Source organism: Schistocerca piceifrons, chromosome 4 (assembly GCF_021461385.2).
Source record: "Schistocerca piceifrons isolate TAMUIC-IGC-003096 chromosome 4, iqSchPice1.1, whole genome shotgun sequence".
NCBI classification, from domain to species: domain Eukaryota; kingdom Metazoa; phylum Arthropoda; class Insecta; order Orthoptera; family Acrididae; genus Schistocerca; species Schistocerca piceifrons.
This window is the reverse complement of record NC_060141.1, coordinates 832,079,378-832,100,661: the sequence shown is the minus strand read 5'-3', so window position 1 is coordinate 832,100,661 and position 21,284 is coordinate 832,079,378. Positions and strand designations below refer to the sequence as shown.

General features: G+C 39.0%; 1 protein-coding gene across 2 annotated transcripts in view; it reads right to left on the bottom strand.

The window, feature by feature from the left end:
* The window catches only part of LOC124794981 (zinc finger protein 665-like), a 162,927-nt gene that overhangs the window by 99,864 nt on the left and 41,779 nt on the right, over positions 1-21,284 (bottom strand). For both annotated transcript variants that reach the window (XM_047258723.1, XM_047258724.1), the window contains exon 4: positions 18,636-18,716. In XM_047258723.1, coding sequence (XP_047114679.1) covers positions 18,636-18,716 — 81 coding nt within the window. The remainder of the gene's footprint in view (positions 1-18,635; positions 18,717-21,284) is intronic.

Sequence of the window (21,284 nt, the reverse complement as noted above, 5' to 3'; positions counted from 1 at the left end):
AGGCGACATTTCCTGAACAGCCAAAATGCTTACTCCTCTAACAGAGGCCTCTGTCACACCAAAGGGTGAAGCCGTTTAATATTTTTAAAGTGATAATTAAAACTTAATACTGTAGTGCCTTGAGAATTTTGGGGTAAATTCTGGAGACACTCATATTTCACCGTCTCGAACACACAATATTTTAAGGATGAGTGTGTGAGAGTGGAAATGTGTCTACTGTGCCATAGTTTATGCGTGTGCAGGACGGGCAGGTCTTATGAGAAGACTAAAGTTGCAGCCGTCTATCGGCGCTGATAAGTGGTGGCCGTGCGCACTTTGGGAGCCGTATTTCCAGTACAAGGAGTAATTAAGGGTTTCTCTTTTGCAGTTAAATAGTATTCTCTTTTGGGAACAAATGAAATATGTTTTATCCAGACACTTTTGCTAGGAGCAAGAACTGGTTTGACAAGGGTTATGATATAAGTTAAGTACTAAGGTTTTCCAGATGGGGTTGATTTAATAGACTTGAAAGAGCACGTGAAACTTGTGTAGTTGTCTTATTGTGAAGAAGAAAATATAGTGAAGTTGATATGGAAGTATTCTGAGAGTAAGAAATCATTTCAAAAATAAAGAAGGAGTTCAGTAACATTTCCCTAACCAGCACGAAATCTTTGGACAAGAAGCATTGTGAAGATCGATGCAGCCATCTGTCCTGAGAAGATCGGCTGCACACAACTCGTAAATAACCCACCAGAGACGTGCGAGTCTTGCACCCCAGCACCACACAGACTCCAGTCGTCAGGAAAATCTTAGAATGTGGCAACCCAAGTGACATGACCCGAAGAAAGTGGGAATTTTATGACAGAAATAGAGATAAGCAGATAATGAGTTTCCATAGCAAACGAGAGTAACAAGACAAGGCAACTGTTACGCAGAATTAGATTCTGCCAAAAAAAAAAAAAAAAAAAAAAAAAAAAAAAAAAAAAAAAAAAAAAAAAAAAGGGGGGGGGGGGGGGCTGAAAAAGTTAATAAGCACCGGACAAAGGAAGATGCAGAGGATAGTACAACTAAGAAGATTTGGCATGGGGAAGTAAGCAGTCCTCACACATACGTCGACTGAGCCGACGTCGTCGCAGTAACCTACCACCGTTGCTGACTGCAACGGCTGCCATTCTCTGTTGCTGACTTTGCATCTGCTCGTCCACACCGACGTCATAACCAACGTTTGATGTTGCCGGTGCCTGTGCTATTCACCAGTGCCGATTCTACACCTGCTCACCAACGCAGCCTAAAACTTTATACCAGGTGAGCGAAAAACAATAATTTTTTGGTAAAGTTGAGTGGACGATTGCATGATAAACTGTTGTTATAGTTATTGTATTCAATGGTGAATTTTCTTTAGAGGATCAATAGGTCTAAGATCCTTAACATATGGATCAAGAACAGCAACAAACTTCAGAGCAACCCTGGCAATGACTGTAACAAAGGAAATGCGATACTGGACTGAGGTAGCAAATTTAATTAAAGCGCTAAGCCTTAAATTAGACAACCAGAGACAAGAACAGAGAGCAGATTCAGCTTCTTTAACACAACAAGAACTAAATGCTCAAAATGCTTCATTAAGACAGGAACTGAGTGTTTCCTTAAAAAAGGAATTGAATGAAAATTTAAGTGCTCCAAGTTTTAAGTTAGATACAGTAAATATACAACTGAACATCAAATTAGATGCTCAGAGTGAGGTTTTAAGTAGCCAAAATGAAATCTTAAACAGTCAAGCAAGTTTGCTAAAGACTGAATTTGACACACTGAATAATAAAGTCGAGAATCTGAAGGTAGATTTTAAGAGTGAACTATTCATTTCTTTAAATACTTACGTCAATCAACTATTTACTGAATTTAACCAGACAGGAAGCGCAACTTCAAGATTTAACTAAAAATTAGAATTTGAAATTGAGGAAAAATGTAACAATGTAGAAAAGGAAATTGTTGAAAAATTAAGATTATTTCAAAGCGTATGCAATGTTACCTTCACTGCTGTAAATCAGAGGTTGCACACTCGGAAGAGGACACTATTGAGAAACAAGATAAGCTAATTTCTTTTGTCCAAGCGCAAATTGCAGGTGTCAACACTCGAGTCGATGACATGGAGAGAAATTTTCAAGAAAAGCTAGCAACCTCAGACACCATAAATATAAGCTGTCTGGAGGAACAGTTAGAGGAAATAATCGACCGAAAAGTTGCCGAGAGGGTAAATCTAGACAACGTTCTGTCTCATTTAGCTTTGGAACTTAATGATACTAAGACAGGCATGGACGATTTGTTGAAAGAGTTCAAACTTGTCCAGGACAGATTAGAACATAGAATAACTTTACACATGTCGTGCTTCCTAGCAACATGGTAATTGTTTTGTTGTGGGGAGGCTTTCACACAGAATTTAACAAGAAGTATTGGTCCATAAGTAATGGAGTGTGGTTAATGTCAGATCCATGGGATCCAGGTGGAGTCAGATCTGTTCCCCAGAGACGTTAACATTCCGTGTTAACGGGCGGAGTGACGACTGTCAGTTCCCGAGTTGTTTTTGGTGTTACTTCCACATTAGCTTTTCTACACTGAATTCCCTTCAAATCTTCAACTATTCTGTAATCTATTAATAAGCTGTTAAAACTATCCTATCATGTTAGTATTTAAGTGACCGAATATGACTACAAAATTGTGATTAATTTAAGAGACCAGTTTATGTTATAGCGTATAATTTTCTATTTAGTATAGAATATTTTATACCTTTTATGAGATGTGATGTAAACGGGGAGGGTGTAGGTACAAACATAACTAACACCACACACACACACACACACACACACACACACACACACACACACACACACACACACACACAACCCTTGCAGACAAGTGTGACTCATTCTTCGCCATTTGCCATTCCATAGGGGTTGCTAAGATTCTTTCTTCGGGGACTTCAAAGGTGAAGGTGAAAATGTCCATTCTGCAGGAGAAGTTTAACATCACACCTCCTTCAGCTTCTCACTCAAGTACCAGTGAAGTAGGGATCCTGGGGAAGAGGGTTGGATGGGTTTCTTGTCTTTGGGGCTATCTTCTTTCATTTCATCGATCTTAGCAACCGTTTCTATTTTTTCCTTTCTTACTTCTCATCTGATTATTGGTCTATCTTTCCCGCTTTCCATATGCATATACTTCTATCGCTGAAGTCCTTCTCATTCTCTGTGGTTTTATATAACCTTCAACTTATTTCAAATAAGTAGGCCTAAAAATCAGGCTGCACAAACACACATCGACATACTCGTAAAATTACACGTAGACACAAACATGAAAATTATGGGCTAGAAACCTAAAGCGATGTCAGAACCGCCAAGGGTTGAAGGGGAATAAAGACATATGTACATCTGGGTAGATGCACATATTGTATGGTTGATATATGACAGTTCTGCATCGTCCCTTTTTTCTTTTGTCGTTTCTTATATACTTATACGTAGTTATAAGAACAGAGACAGTTCTCTTTCACACAAGGAAGTGTGAGAAATGAAGGTGAGTAGAAACTAATGAAGAACTAATGAGCATAAGCAAGGGAGGAACAAATTGTGATAATTATTGACGACAGTCAAATATTTGTTCTGATGATTTGTAGGATAGTGGGACAAGTCTAGAATAAAGAAAGGTATGATATAGTGAATTATATATAACTATGAGGTTTACTGAAAGCGTAGAAGCTGAAAAGTAGTGGATGACTCTAGGGGATCAAATGAGGTGCCAAGAAGTAAGTGAGAAGTTTGAAGTAGAATTGAATTTTGCCAGGTAATATTTAGCGACAGTATATATAAAGATGTAGACTAGGACAATGAACCATGGGGCCAACTCACAAATGATAAGAGGGGCGTACCCAGCTTTTACTGAATGAAGAAAAGGGCAGGTAGGCAGACCAAAGAGAGGCTGACCTATACTGGGAGGGCAGGGGCACCTAGAAGGGTATTGACCTGTACCTTAAAATATAAGAATAAAAAGGGGGCGTACCTACCAGAATGGTGGGAGAAAGGTTACCCATAGGATCAACCCATAGGTAAGGTATAAGTACTGTACCTAAAAGGAAAAGAGCAGTATCGAGACAAAAGTCACACATTTTGTAGCGATTATTCTGGTAAGTTTGAATTCTCTATTCCACTAACATTGTCAAGTTTTATATTTATATGCGTCAGAAAGAACCTTTTCACTTGCCCAGAGTTCCTCCAGACTACGGGAAATGGTAGTTAATGAGATTAATATGTACTAAAGAAAAAACAGTATAGAGGAGTAGAGTAAAAAATGATATAATTGTCTATGACATCTGGAATCTGTGATTGGAGGTTAAATTTTGCGTCCTAACTTCAATATTAAAGGCAACGCTCAGATAATTATTACTGAAACAAAAAGAAAAAGAAGAACTATGTATTAAGTACATGATTGCTAGAAGAAAAGTGTTATATAAACTTATTGAAATGGAAATTAGCGTTATGTGAATACGATCTTGATGTACATAATGAACATGTATAAAATATCGCGTGTTCGAGCTAAGGGGAGGGATATATAGTGCCTCGAGAATTTCAGAGTATATTCTAGACACACTCGTATTTCACTGTCTTGAACACGTAATATTTTAAGGATGAGTGTGTGAGAGTGGAAATGTGTCTACTGCGCTACGGTTTGTGTGTTTGCAGGACAGGCGTGTGTTACGAGAAGACTAAAGTTGTGGCGATCTATCGGCGCTGACAAATGGTGGCCGTGCACGCCTTGGAAGCCACGTCCAGTGCCAGGAGTAATCTAGGACTACTCTTTGGCAGTGAAATAGTAGTGACTGTTGGGAACAAATGAAATATGTTTTATCTAGATACTTATATATTCTATTGTTTGACTTGCAAGGAGCAGGAACTGTTTTGACAAGAGTTATTACAACCAAAAGAGACTGTAATGATGTATGTTAAGTACTAAGGTTTTCTAGACGAGGTTGATTTACGAGACTTGAAATAGCATGTGAAACTTTTGTAGTTGTTTTATTGTGAAGAAGAAAATGTAGCGAAGTTGATATGAAAGTATTTTGAGAGTATGAAATCATTTCAAAAGTGGAGAAGTAGTTCAGTAACATTTCCCTAACCAACACGAAATCTTCGGAGAAGAAGCATTGTGAAGATCAATGCAGCCATCTGTCCTGAGAAGAAGATTGGCTGCACACAATATGTAAATCACCCATGAGAGACGTGTGAGAGTCGCACCCCAGCACCACACAGTCTCCGGTCATCAGGAAAACGTTAGAATATCTATCGCTCTTATTGTGCACAATTTATATTCAAACAGCACATGCGGAATGTGACTCAACAATAATGGTAGTGAATGAGGAGAAGAAAAACACGTGCAAAGAAGTTGATCCTCATTTGTACAGACTGAATAGGAAGTGGACATCTCCATAATTAGTCTTGACACTACATATTCAAGCAGAAATGCCTGTTTTAGTCCATTTTAAATTACCTGATAGTTGACACTTCAACAAGAATATTTCAGGCCATAAAATGTTGATGGAACGAGATGTAGATTTTTTCATGAAATGGAAGATATTAACTTCTAGGACATTGTTTGGATTGATGAAACATAGGTGAATGTAGATCATACTGTTACAAAAGGTAGGAGTGACAACAAAGGAGAAGGTATGGCACTCCCCACAGGAAAAAGTGGTAGAATTATTGTTTTCCATGCTGGTACCTACCACAGCTTATTCCTGGCTGTCAAATACTTTTCAGAGCCACAAAAACAGCAGTTATGAAACATTTTTAAATTGCTTCTAACAGACGTTCCCAAGTTTAGAAAATCCATCAGTTATTATTATTATTGACAATGCCACACACCATTCAGTTAAGATAAGTCTCCACCCCTGTTTTCTTGAACGGGAGACATTATTCAGTGGTTATGACAACACAAGAGTTACTGTGGATGACTCACTGAATAAACCAGAATTATTAGAACTCGTGTCACTACACAAGCCACAGTTTCCAACCTATGTTATTGACGGGGTCGTCTATAAATATGGACGTAGAGTCATAAGACTACCACCTACACTGCCTCTTTAACGCTATTGAACTTATTTGGGTGCATGCGAGAGGATACACTGCTAAAGAAAATTAAAAAAATACTGTAAGTGGGGTTGAGAAATTAACTATTCAGGGTCTGGAAAACGTTAATGAAGTGGACTGGATGAATGCTGTGACGCATACAAAGTGACGACTGATGTGCCATGCCTATGTGGCCTGTAACATGTAACGTGTCAGCTCCTGAAGACAGTGTGAAGACAGTTCCATAGTTTGCTGTTGGCCCTGATTTCTCTTTAGATTTTGCTTGCAGAGGTTAGCTTTGGTCGCTGTTAACAAAGCAAGCATAATGAATAGTTCTGCCACAAGTTGTTGACTGCTGTCAACTTGGATACAATACATATTGTGAGGTTATGCTTATATTAGAAGTTCAGTCACTTAAAATCAGCTGTCAACAGAGTACCGTGGTTTCCCATAATTCCTCAAATGGGAGCCTCACAATTCAATAATATTATCAATCTGTCATTATATTGACTACCTGAGGGCGCATATGAGGGGCATTTGAAAAGTCCATGCAAAAATAAAAACTACTTACGTGTTTGGGGTAAACCTTTTTTATTTTTTGACATAGTTTCCTTTTAGACTTATACACTTCGTCCAACGCTGTTCTAATTTGTTGATCCCTTCCAAATAATAGGAATTCTCCAAGTCTGCAAAATAGCAATTAGTTGCTGCAATCACCTCCTCGTTTGAATAAAATCTTTGTCCCGCCAGCCATTTCTTCAAATTGGGAAACAGATAGTAGTCCGAGGGTGCCAAGTCTGGAGAATAGGGGGGATGTGAAACGAGTTGGAATCCTATTTCCAATAATTCTGCGACCATAACTGCTGAGGTGTGTACTGGTGCAGTGTTGCGATGGAGAAGGACTTTTTTTCAGTCCAATTGTCGGCGTTTTTCTTGCAGTTCGGTTTTCAAACGGTCCAATAATGATGAATAGTATGCACCTGTAATAGTTTTACTCTTTTCCAGATAGTCTATGAGGATTATCCCTTGCGAATCCCAAAAGACAGTTGCCATAACCTTTCCGGTCAAAGGAATGGTCTTCGCCTTTTTTGGTGCAGATTCTCCCTTGGTAACCCATTGTTTAGATTGTTGTTTGGTCTCAGGAGTATAGTAATGTATCCATGTTTCATCCACAGCGACGAAACGACGCTTAAAAGTCTTGTAGATTCTTCCTGAACAGCTGCAAAACATCCTTGCAACACTTCACAAGATTCCAATTTTGGTCAAGCGTGAGCAATCGCTGAACCCATATTGGTTGGCTGGTTGGAGAAGGAAACTACACGATTATCAGTCCCTCCAACCCTGAAGTAACTAAAACCAATAAAGTCCCATATTAGAAGAGAGAACTACAAGGTCCATAAAATGATAAACTATTGACAGGGAAGGAAGGAAAAAGGGCAGAAGAAGAGGTGAGGGAAGGAAAGTGACTAATGACAGTGGCGTGAAGGAAGAAGCACAGGAGACAAGAGAGACGTTCAAGATATAACAGCCCCCAGAAGGAAAGGAGTGGGAAGGCAGAGGGCTTGGGTGAACCACCAAGCCCCGCTAAAGCCAATCCAATCGGGGCAAAGGGTGAGAGTAAGAGGGCCTGCCATCTCCTCCACTCACCGATAAGGTGGAAAGCCCTCCCTTAAATAAAGCAATAAAATGCCCATCACGAATAAAACGTGAAACGAGATCCGCCACTGAGGCAGTGTCAGCCAACACCAGGGGTAGTGAGCCTGGAAAGCTAAAAGTCTGTCACAGGGCGGCTAAGTTGGGACAGCCCGATAAGATGCGAGCCACAGTCAACATCGGTCCACAACGACAGAGAGGGGGGTCCTCACGACGGAGGAAGAAATTGTGAATTAGCCAAGTACAGCTCATGCGGAGCCGGCATAGGACGACACAGGCCTTACAAGAGGCCCGTAAGGTGTACCGCCACGGAGTTGCAGAATTCTTAATCACCCTGAGCTCGTTTGGCGAAGAAAGAGTGCACCATTCTGCATCCCAAAGGCCCAAAACCTGTCGACCTAATGCCGAGCGAAGATCTATTTCCGGAATGCCAATAACAAGAGGTGGCCTGGTAATAGCTAAAATAGCTAATTTAGCCAGTCGATTGGCAAGTTCATTGCCAGAAATCCCAACATGGCCCGGGGAAAAAAAAAAAAAAAAAAAAAAAAAAAAAAAAAAAAAAAAAAAAAAAAAGTGTGCCTGTGTAAAATACATGACAAATAGTGTGTGTTGTTGCAAAAAAGAAGAATAGCCAAGAAAAAACAAGTAGAGGAGAATGCCAGCTGCAGCATCCAAACTGCTGTCGAGATTGTACCACTGTAGGAACTGAAGATACATGTAATTTGCCAGCTGAAGATGGGAGCAAACCCGAAATCCATATTGGTATAAATAAAATGCATTAAAAAGTGGCTGGTTGCTGTATTTTTATAGTGAAATACCATTATCCACGGTCACGGAGCTCAACAGTCCAAATAAAATGGACAAACTGTTACTGGTATGTATTTGTTGATCCATTCTCTCAGCTTCGGATGATCAACTTTTTCCATCGGAATGTTAGCCTCAATGAAAGCTCGAGTAGTCGATAAAACGAATTCTTCTTTATCATTTTTCGCTCGTTTTGCCGCTGCAGTGACTTCCGTGAGTGTAGCTTGTCTTTTTATACCACTAGTTGTTAGCGCCTTCTCCTTGTTCTTCTTATGGGAAGAACTGTTATTAATGTGTTTCAGGTACGTGTCGTTCCTCCGCCACTCAATATGCACATTGTAGTATTTGCACATAAGTATCTTCCTACTTTTGTCGAAAACATAAAATCCTTCTGACAAAAATTCCTTTTCTCGGTCGAAGACTGTCACTACCATATTAATCATCTGTAGCACGAAAACAAAACACAAAATACCACACTCACTCAATGCACCGGCGATCCACAACGATTTCCAACAGGCAATACTGAATACACCGCCAGAACATTGTAGAATATCTTTGGAATACTTGATATATTATACATAGTGAAATGGTGTACAATCAATATCCGGATTGTATTACCATAACGCCAATCGAATTTCCGCAGTTAAGTTCAAATGATGAGATTTTGCAAAGTTTCGTCAATTATTTTGCGATTTGGCTTAAATAGTAAATAGTAAAAAGTAAATAGTAAATAGTAAAGAGTAAATAGTTTCGCGTTTTCAGCAAAATGGGTAAAATTTGGTGAAAATTTCACGATTTCGCGCTTTGCAAAAAACAGGTGCCTCTACTTATAAGGGACGTACCTACCAGAATGAAAAGAGGAAGTGCTCTCATGAGGTCAACCCACAAACAAGGTAAAGATGCTGAACCTAGGAGAATGGGACAGTATCGTGACAAAAGTCACAAATTTTATAGAAATTATTCTGGAAATTCTATGAACAACTACCATTATAAGTTTTGTAGAAATAAATGAGTGTCAAAAGAACATGTTTTTTGCCCAGAGTTTCTCCAAGCTACAAAAAATAGAAAGAATAGTACCTACTAAGGAAAGGTAGTACAAAAGATGAGAACAGAAAATAGGTTACTCATGAGTCATGAACATCTGGAATTTACTATCGAAACAGGTAGCCGTAACGTAGGTGCAACCACAATGGAGGGGTATCTGTTGAGAGGCCAGACAAACTTGTGGTTCCTGAAGAGGGGCAGCAGCCTTTTCACTAGTTGCAGTGGCAACAGTCTGGATGATTGACTGATCTGGCCTTCTAACACTAACCAAAACGGACTTGCTGTGCTGGTCCTGCAAACGTCTGAAAGCAAGGGGAAACTACAACCATAATTTTTCCCGAGAGCATGCAGCTTTAGTGTATGGTTAAATGATGATGTCGTCCTCTTGGGTAAAATATTCTGGAGGTAAAATAGTCCCCCATTTGGATCTCCATGCCGGGACTACTCAGGAGGACGTTGTTATCAGGAGAAAGAAAAGTGGCATTCTACGGGTTGGAGCATGGAATGTCAGATCACTTAATCAGGCAGTTAGGTTAGAAAATTTAAAAAGGGAAATTAATAGGTTAAGATAGATATAGTGGGAATTAGTCATGTTCGATGGCAGGAGGAACAAGACTTCTGGTCAGGTGAATACAGCGTTATAAATACAAAATCAAATAGGGATAATGCAGGAGAAGGTTTAATAATGAATTAAAAATAGTAATCCAGGTAAGCCACTACAAACAGCATAGTGAACGCATTATTGTGGCCAAGATAGATGTGAAGCCCATGCCTACCGCAGTAGTACAAGTTTATATGCCGTCTAGCTCCGCAGATGACGAAGAGATTGATGAAATGTATCATGAGATAAAAGAAATTATCCAGATAGTGAAGGGAGACGAAAATTTAATAGTCATAGGTGACTGGAATTCGATAGTGGGAAAATGAAGAGAAGGAAATGTAGTAGGTTAATATGGAATGGGGTAAGAAATGAAACAGGAAGCCGTCTAGTAGCATTTTGCACAGAGCACAAGTTAATCACAGTTAACACTTGGTTCAAGAATCATGAAAGAAGGTTGTATACATGGAAGAATCCTGGAGATACTGGAAGGTTTCAGATAGATTATATAATGGTAAAACAGAGATTTAGGAATCAGGTTTTAAATTGTAAGACATTTCCAGGGGCAGATGTGGACTCTGACCACAATCTATTGGTTATGAACTGTAGATCAAAACTGAAGAAACTGAAAATAGGTGGGAATGTAAGGAGATGAGACCTGGATAAACTGACAGAACCAGAGATTGTAGAGAGTTTCAGGGAGAGCATTAGGGAACAATTCACAAGAATGGGGGAAAGAAATACAGTAGAAGAAAAATGGGTAGCTTTGAGGGATGAAATAGTGAAGGCAGCGGAGGATCAAGTAGGTAAAAAGACGAGGGCTAGTAGAAATCCTTGGGTAACAGAAGAAATATTGAATTTAATTGATGAAAGGCAAAAATATAAAAATGCAGTAAATGAAGCAGGCAAAAAGGAATACAAATGTCTCAAAAATGAGATCTACAGGATGTGCAAAACGGCTAAGCAGGTATGGCTAGAGGACAAATGTAAGGACGTAGAGGGTTATCTCACTAGGGGTAAGATAGATACTGCCTACAGGAAAATTAAAGAGACATTTGGAGAAAACGGAACCACTTGTATGAATATCAACAACTCAGATGGAAACCCAGTTCTAAGCACAGAAGGGAAAGCAGAAAGGTGGAAGAAATATATATCGGGTCTAAACAAGGGTAATGTACTTGAAGATAATACTATAGAAATGGAAGAGGATGTAGATGAAGATGAAATGGGAGATATGATACTGTGTGAAGAGTTTGACAGAACACTGAAAGACCTGAGTCGAAACAAGGCCCCGGGAGTAGACAACATTCCATGAGAACTACTGATAGCCTTGGGAGAGCCAGTCCTGACAAAACTCTACCATCTGGTGAGCAAGACTATAATAATTCCAATCCCAAAGAAAGCAGGTGTTGACAGATGTGAAAATTACCGAACTATCAGTTTAATAAGCCATGGTTGCAAAATACTAACACGAATTCTTTACAGACGAATGGAAAAACTGGTAGAAGCCGACCTCGGTGAAGATCAGTTTGGATTCTGTAGAAATGTTGGGACACGTGAGGCAATACTGATCCTACAACTTATCTTAGAAAATAGATTAAGGAAAGGCAAACCTATGTGTCTAGCATCTGTAGACTTAGAGAAAGCTTTTGACAATGTTGAATGGAAGACTATCTTTCAAATTTTGAGGTTGGCAGGGGTAAAATACAGGGAGCGAAAGGTTATTTATAATTTGTACAGACACCAGATGGCAGTAACAAGAGTCGAGGGGCATGAAAGGGAAGCAGTGGTTGGAAAGGGAATGAGACAGGGTTGCAGCCTATCCCCGATTGTTATTCAATCTGTACATTGAGCAAGCAGTAAAGGAAACAAAAGAAAAATTTGGAGTAGGAATTAAAATCCATGGAGAATAAATTAAAACTTTGAGGTTCGCTGAATGACATTGTATTTCTGTTGAGACACAGCAAAGGACGTGGAAGAGCGGCGGCTGAACGGAATGGACAGTGTCTTGAAAGGAGGATATAAGATGAACAACAACAAAAGCAAAACAAGGATAATGGAATGTAGTCGAATTAAATTCGGTGATGCAGAGTGAATTAGATAAGGAAATGAGACACTTTAAGTAGTAAAGGAGTTTTGCTATTTGGGGAGCAAAATAACTGATGATGGTCGAAGTAGAGAGGATATAAAATGTAGACTGGCAATTGCAAGGAAAGCGTTTCTGAAGAAGAGAAATTTGTTAACATCCAGTATACATTTAAGTGTCAGGAAGTCATTTCTGAAAGTATTTCTATGGAGTGTAGCCATGTATGGAGCTTTCGAAATGTGGTGCTACAGAAGGATGCAGAAGATTAGATGGGTAGATCATATAACTAATGAGGAGGTATTGAATAGAATTGGGGAGAAGAGAAATCTGTGGCACAACTTGACTAGAAGAAGGGATCGGTCGGTAGGACATATTCTGAGGCATCAAGAGATCACCAGTTTAGTATTGGAAGGCAGAGCGGCGAGTAAAAATCGTAGAGGGCGAGCAAGAGATGAATACACTAAGCATATTCAGAAGGATGTAGGCTGCAGTAGGTACTGGGAGATGATGAAGCTTGCACAGGGTAGAGTAGCATGGAGAGCTGCATCAAACCAGTCTCTGGACTGAAGACAACAACAACAACAACAAAATAAAGGAGGAGTCCTCAAAAATTCCTAAATACTAGTGAAGAGCTGACTAAAACCTCCAGTGAACACTCAGGGCTTAATATTAAAGTAGGATGAGAGTGAATAGTGAAGTAGTAAGCAAATGGTTATTCAAGGTTATTGAAAGAAAAGAAATGTATACTGTTAAAATATGAAATTGTTATTATACATGATATTATTTACGTAACTATTATGTATAAAATATTGCGTGTTCAATCTGAGGGAAAGGTTATGTAGTGTTCTGAGAATTTCTGTAAATTCTCAAACCACTCAGCTTTCTACCATCTTGAACACACGATATTTTCGATGTGAGTCACAGAGCGGAATCCTACCTACTGCGAGTCACGTCTGTGTGTGTACGTTTAAATTCAGTCATAGGAAGAATGTAGACGCGGCAGTCTAAATGCACCAACAAGAACCTGTCGGGCAGTCCATGGATGTTTAGTGAGAGCATATGAGAGGACCAAGGAGTATTTATGTAACTCTCTGATAATAGTGTCAGTGGCTATTGTTAGTGAAAAATGAAAAGTTTTTTTAAAACCCTTATTCCACCCTTGCTAGAGGCAAAACGTATTTCATGAATCCTGTGATATAGAGTTATGGTATTAAGCCAACTCTCTTGTGGATGTAATTAGATGTGTTTCTGACATGAGGTGATATGAGTGACTTACAGGATGTTTATGTGAGAAGGGAGAAGTTTGTTCAGTATGAAGTTTTAATATATCATTAGTTGATGGAAAGTAACCTTCGAGTATCTACTTATTTCACAAGTAGAGGGAGAATTTTAAATATTCCTGTACCTAGCATCATTCTCCGTAGAAGAAGTTTAAAGAGATTCCAGAAGCCAGGGAAGAAGATCGGCTGCAGACAAGTCATCTCATAAAAGGAGTGGAAGTTAGTATATCTACTTCACACTTACATCATCGTCCAAAGCGTTAGAAGATTCAAAAGGCAAATGTTATTCTGTGATATTTGACAGTAGACCAAGATTTCCCATAAAGATCAAATAAGCGAAGTATTACTATACTACGATGTGTTTTGACTGGGAATTGGGATGCACGAGTAGTGGAATCTTTTACAGATTTCAATGAAATGAAAAAGAAAACAGCCAAAGGTATTTGTGAGATAATACTAAGTAGCCCAATGGTGATGGACTTCACTTTATGAACTGAAGAGGACAAGCTTTCAATAACGCTGCCAACATGGTTGGAAGAGTGGCAGGTGTGCAGCAACAGATAAAATACTTTAATAGTAAGGCAAATTTGTTGCTCGAGGCTGAATTTGTTGGTAGAGGTGAATTCATTGACTTTCTTGGGCACAATGGAACACTGTTATGCTTTCTTTCTCATGTAAACTCAGGGATGGCAGTTTCTGTTTGCTGTTATAGGCAAGAGTTTCAAGAGGTCTCAAAAGATTTGTTGCAGCACAATAGGAAGCGGAGCAAACATGACTGGATAACATTAAAAACAAAGTTTGTATCTTGGGTCTCTGGGAACCAATACTGCGTGAAATGAAAGGGACCCAAAGTAATTTTTAAACAGAGGGACTTAATGAACATTAGTGTGTTGAGAAAATAAAAGCATTACAGACAATATTTGAAGATAAATGAGGAGTCTGTAGAAAAGGCTTTCAGTTACATATAAAACTTGTGCAAAGAATTTGACGTTTCTATCAAACTTCCAAGTTGAATTAGGTGGTGATATTTGTGGTGACCGAAGTAGAGATGTCGGCTTATTGCACGAGAACGATTTGAAACAAAAAGTGTTTCCTTCATTAGATAAAGTAATTGTCGAAATCCGTGAGAGGTTCCAGTAGTTTCAGAATTTGGCCAAAAAGTATGCCTTCCTAAGGCCTGAAATGACATTGGGCATTGATGACTAGAAGAGATAAAGCTGCGGTGAGTGTCTATATAAGGCTTCGTAGGTACAACAAATTGTGAGAAACAACCTATTGCGTCCGGCCTAGTGTGTTTGTTATAGTTTACTTATGAGCCCAAACTTGAAGAAGGTAACATGCTTTTACAATGCTCAGAATATTCCCTACAGCTGCTGTAAGTAATGCTAGTTGTGAGAGAAACTTCTCCAAGTCAAAACCGATAAATTATTTAAGATCAACAATGTCTATGTTAAAGTTAACAAATCTGGTTATTTTGGCCATCAGCCAAGATATAAAAATTAACATTCGCCAATACCTTAAAAAAATTTGTGTTGCAAATAATGTGTACAATATAATTTCAGTTTAAGATCGACACTTTATTGTGAATCCATTTGAAACAGTGACAGAGTATGAGAGATTTTTTGCCTTCCATTTCTTTGCATGCATTTTACAACTGTTACACGCAAAAGTAATACTTCCCTGAACTTTGAGACTTCACGCTGATCCTCAATATGTTTAGAGTGATTCTCGTCTTTCAAGTTGATTTGTGAATACATTCTAGTGTTTACAAAGTGAAGCCTTATATTCTCATATCACATGCCCTCTCTATAAAGGAGAACTCAAATACACATTTTGCCAGGAAATTTGAAGCTATGAACATAAAGTTGCATTCAGATATATTTATATGTTCAAGCCCTTCTTAAATTCTTCGCTGCACTGTGTAAACTCTTCCCACTTCCTAACATAACACTGAAATCAAAGTTAAATCATATTAATATTCATCCTTTGGTTAAAATTTTACATAAAAAGAGAAATATTTTCAGGGTATTTTCAATAAAATCATACCAGTGTCATGACTCCTGAACACAGCAGTTCATTTTCCATGGTAGGACTTCAAAGCACACTGAATTTGAAACAGCCTGTTAATCACTTGTGAGTGGTAGGGTCAAGGAAAGTGACTGACTGACTGCAAGGAAAATCACTAGCATGTGTGAGGGGCTTTAACAGATTGTAACACCTTTCTGTTTTATAGAAACAAACAATAGACCAAAGCCATTAGGTACTTATAGATATGTTGTTCTTAACTCTGATGTCAATAATGCAGCTTTATTTGAATTTGTTGTTCTCTTTTTGACAAGATACCTGGACTGAATCTAAAATGTAATGAAATTGCGATGTTCATCTCGTTTTTGTGACGTCCACGGTAATGTCCGCTGCCCTTGTCCCTGTGCTCCAGGTGTCATGGGAGTGACGGAAGAGTGATGCAAGATGCACCTCTAAATTATTTTTCATAGACAGTTCTAGAAATACTTGATGATTCACTTTAATTCGGTAGATGATCGCCACTGTTTTTAGCCCTAGCTATAGACGAGTCCATTCTCTATATTGAAAGCCTTCTTCAACCCACTATTAGCTCTACAGCCTAACACATGTCTGCCTCCATAAGATTACAGTCATGTGCTATTTAATACACATGCACTCACCCTCGAAAACCAAAGCTGTCAAGAAACCTGCATCCCAGGGGGACACCTACCTACATTCTAGACTATGCAGGGGTTTCTTATTAAGTCATGTAAGTCTCTGCTCTGGAGGTCATTCAATTCAGATTAAATGTTCCAGCCAATAAGTGCTATGGTAACAGACTGACAGGCTTCCACCCCCGTATAAACATTCCCATCAGCTCATTCCTCTCTTCTGCTACCGGTACAACAAAATCAGTTACATATGTTTCCAGCCTGACCTTGAACACAACCATGAAGTTCAGTTGATGCACACACACATTGCAGCCCGCTACTGGCCTCAGTCGAATGGCGACACTTGTATGAGTGAAACGTTGTGTGCTGCAATGGATACAATTGGGTATCTTGCACTGATTAAGTTCCTGACAAAAGAAGGGCTTGCACCAGCTGAAATCAAAATCTGCTTGGATGGTGTTAATGGTGAGGCTTCCCCTTTAAACTCCACAGTTAAAGAATGGTAAAAACAGTTTCGTCTAGATGGAGAAAGCATTGCTGATGATCCACGTGTTGGTCAACCTGTTGAAGTGGTGACTGAGGAAAGCATCGCTGTTGTTGTAAGTGAACTTCTGAGTGACAGGCGGTTGAACCTCAAGGAAACTTGCAGCAAGGTTAGGGTTAACTGAAACAACCAAACTTCAGGTCATGCATGATGATTTGCACATGAAAAATGTCAGTGCAAGATGGGTGTCCAGTCTTCTCCATGCAGTGCAGGAGCAGCAGCTCATGATTTACTGCACCCAGTTGTTGGAACTTAGCCGTGGCAACCAGAAAGACGTACTGGAATCCACTGTTGAGAGGGGATGAATCTATGGTTCTTTATATGATCCTCTGTCCAAAAGAGAATCTCTTGAATGGTGTAAACCAGTGAAGCTCCACCAAGAAAGACTAAGGTCACAACGCCCACAGAAAAAGTCATGGCAACAATCTTCTGGGATTCCAGAGGAATTATCTTAAGGTTATTTCAAAGAGAGAAACACCACTGTGAGTGTCAATACGAGAATTCACTTCCGTACAAATAACACGATTCCTGCAAACTGAAGAGGAGACGAAGGTTGTCACATGGTGTTCATCTTCTCCACAACAATGCGCCAGTGCACATGGCGGCAACTGCGAAGATTTCTGTAAAGGAAAGTGGCTTCCAGGACATTGACCATTCATCCTATGGTACAGATCTAGCTCCAGGTGACTATTATCTTTTCTCCAAACTATATTTTGCCGATAAAGAATCAGATTACTTTCTGAAAGACACAAGGTTGTTAATTCACAGATGCGTAAAGTGTATTGAAATAATGGGTGATTATGTAAAAAAAAGCGTGACTGTAAAAAAAAAAAAAAAAAAAAACACTTGAAGATGTAGTCAGGCCGCAAAATTTCAGAACCCACCCCGTATCCTCCCTGCTACTAGCAGTTTCCTCCTAGGTGTTGTTTCCAGGAATAACCACTCGTTACTCTTGACACAGTGTTACAAAAAGTTGAAAAGTTTATACCTCTTGTGACTCAGGGAATATTCATGAACCCAACAAATCCTGGTTTCACTAAATTCGCCTCATCCTCTAATGATAAGCTGACATATGGAGTGTGCCTGTCCATACGCATACTCAATGCCCATCATTTAATGGGCAGTGGAAATGCCTGCTGAGCTCCCATTGACAAGGAATTATTATAGAATAAATACACATGAAAGTACTTTCCAAACTCAAATGAGAATATCATAATTTACTGCTATGAAAGCCCATTCTGTACATCCTCAAAATTGTTACGAATTACTTACTTCTCAGTCGATGAGTGTATATGCTTTCATTCCCAGGACTGTCTTAAATATATGAAATTTTCTTTGCTTTTACAGACAACTCGCACAAACAGGTCATGTAAATAATCTGCTAAAATAATTTATTCAGCATAACAGAAAGTGTAGAAGAGACCCAAAAAATTATGTAGGGAAAATAAATGAGAACGTGCCTATCTTCTTTTGATAAGCTTCAATCAAATACAAATACTGTTACACATTATCAAAGTTCTCTATTATTTTTGCTCAGTTGCGAAAATGGAAGAGGGGGGGGGGGGGGGGCAGAAAATTTTGGGTTCGCACTGGGTGGCAGATACCCACACTACACCACTGCCCAGAATATAAAACTATAAAATATGTGTAAGAATACATAGCAAAGTCTTCGACAATTATGTAAGTAATGAAATTTTACTAATATGTGGCAGCAGCTACGCAGTAGTAGCAACAATTCTGAAAGTGTGTCTACACTAAATAACATATTTCACATATTTCCTCTTTTATATATCTCTAGTAATTTATCAAAATCTAATTAAAGTTATAAATCATGATTTCCTGTGATCAGAATTAATTATACTTACCCTTGTTCAGATGTGTTTTCCCCCAATGGTTCAATATACACATCACCTTCTGCTATTTCATAACGTGTTTCTATTTCCGCACTGTAACAGACAATCCCATACTATAGAAATCTCTCTAAACAAATTTTGTTATTTTATTGCTACATGAAATCCAAATAGAACAGATGTAGTCCACAATGATTTTAAAATAAATGTGAAAAAGGGATATATTCAGTAAATTTTGTTTTTGTGGTTCAGAATGACAATAAAAGAGCATAAAGAGAATTCAGAATAATACTGCATGTTACAAATCATCAGGACAACATGATAACTAAAGTAAGAGGTTATTAAAACTCTGTCACAAGGAAAGTGCATAGTATTGATATTCTGATCTGGGTGTCAGAAAATTGAGGAAGACGAGATTTTTTAAACAGTTCAATTGTCTTCATATTCTAGTCATTGTGTTGCTTTTGAGCTCAACAAATACTCAAACTTCCAATATAAGTGGCATTTTCTTATTACAATTTTGTGGCAAGTCGGCAATGTCTCCTAAAAAGTGAAGCACAAAAGGCTATGCCTCAGTTAAATTTAATTTTGTCAAACAGTCAGAATAAATAATAAAACCATCCTGATTAATTCATAACATGATACACAACTCATTGTTTCCATTAGCAAGTTATCATAAACCACATTCCCTCCCTAAACTAGTCAAGAAAGAGCACAGAAATGTGATGAGACTACTACCATCCTTTTAACAGGTGGTGCTGGGAATGTACCACCCCAATGGAAATCCTCTGCTGACATTGCTGCAACCATATTGTGTGCGCAACAAATGTAAACAACGAAGGCTTTTTCAGCGGACCATCTGGCCACCATCTTCAGGTGAGAGTGCTGGTACACAATCTCGACGGAAGTTCTGGCGAGATCGTGTACCAGCACTCTCACCTGAAGAGGGCAGCCAGATGGATCGCTGAAATATTGTCAAGATGACATTATGATCCGGCTGCACACCCGAGAAGAATATTATACATGTAAACCGACAATATCGCCCCTTCTATGCTCGACCAGCAATCATTTTCATTATGTTGATCAAGATATAGACTAAAGTGGTATGTGTTTCACGGCAAATGCTACTCTACTAGGCTTCAGCTTTTTCAGTAACAATGTCACATCTGTTGTTGTTGTTGTTGTTGTTGTTGTTGTTGTTGTTGTGGTCTTCAGTCCTGAGACTGGTTTGATGCAACTCTCCATGCTACTCTATCCTGTGCAAGCTTTTTCATCTCCCAGTACCTACTGCAACCTACATTATTCTGAATACGCTTAGTGTATTCATCTCTTGCTCTCCCTCTACGATTTTTACCCTCCACGCTGCCCTTCAGTACTAAACTGGTGATCCCTAGATGCCTCAGTACATGTCCCACCAACCGATCCCTTCTTCTAGTCAAGTTGTGCCACAAACTTCTCTTCTCCCCAATCCTATTCAATACCTCCTCATTAGTTGTGTGATCTACCCATCTAATCTTCAACATTCTTCTGTAGCACCACATTTCGAAAGCTTCTATTCTCTTCTTGTCCAAACTATTGATCGTCCATGTTTCACTTCCATACGTGGCTAAACTCCATACAAATACTTTCAGAAACGACTTCCTGACACTTAAATCTACACTCGATGTTAACAAATTTCTCTTCTTCAGAAACGCTTTCCTTGCCATTGCCAGTCTACATTTTATATCCTCTCTGCTTCGACCATCATCAGTTATTTTTCTCCCCAAATAGCTAAATTCCTTTACTACTTTAAGTGTCTCATTTCCTAATCTAATTCCCTCAGCATCACCAGACTTCATTCAACTACATTCCATTATCCACATTTTGCTTCCTCCTTTCAAGACACTGTCCACTCCGTTCAACTGCTCTTCCAAGTCCTTTGCTGTCTCTGACAGAATTACAATGTCATCGGCGAACCTCAAAGTTTTTATTTCTTCTCCATGGATTTCAATACCTACTCCGAATTTTTCTTTTGTTTCCTTCACTGCTTGCTCAATATACAGATTGAATAACATCAGAGATTGGGTACAACCCTGTCTCACTCCCTTCCCAACCACTTGCTTCCCTTTCATGCCCCTCAACTCTTGTTACTGCCATCTGGTTTCTGTACAAATTGTAAATAGCCTTTCACTCCCTGTATTTTACCCCTGCCACCTTCATAATTTGAAAGAGAGTATTCCAGTCAACATTGTCAAAAAATTTCTCTAAGCCTACAAATGCTAGAAACGTAGGTTTGCCTTTCCTTAATCTAGCTTCTAAGATAAGACTTAAGGTCAGTATTGCCTCACGTGTTCCAATATTTCTACGGAATCCTAACTGATCTTCCCCAAGGTCGGCTTCAACTAGTTTTTCCATCTGTCTGTAAAGAATTCGCGTTTATATTTTGCAGCCGTGACTTATTAAACTGATAGTTCAGTAATTTACGCATCTGTCAACATCTGCTTTCTTTGGGATTGGAATTATTATATTCTTCTTGAAGTCCGAGGGTATTTCGCCTGTCTCATATCTTGCTCACCAGATGGTAGAGTTTTGTTAGGACTGGCTCTCCCAAGGCAGTCAGTAGTTTTAATGGAATTATGTCTACTCCTGTGGCCTTGTTTCGACTCAGGTCTTTCAGTGCTCTAT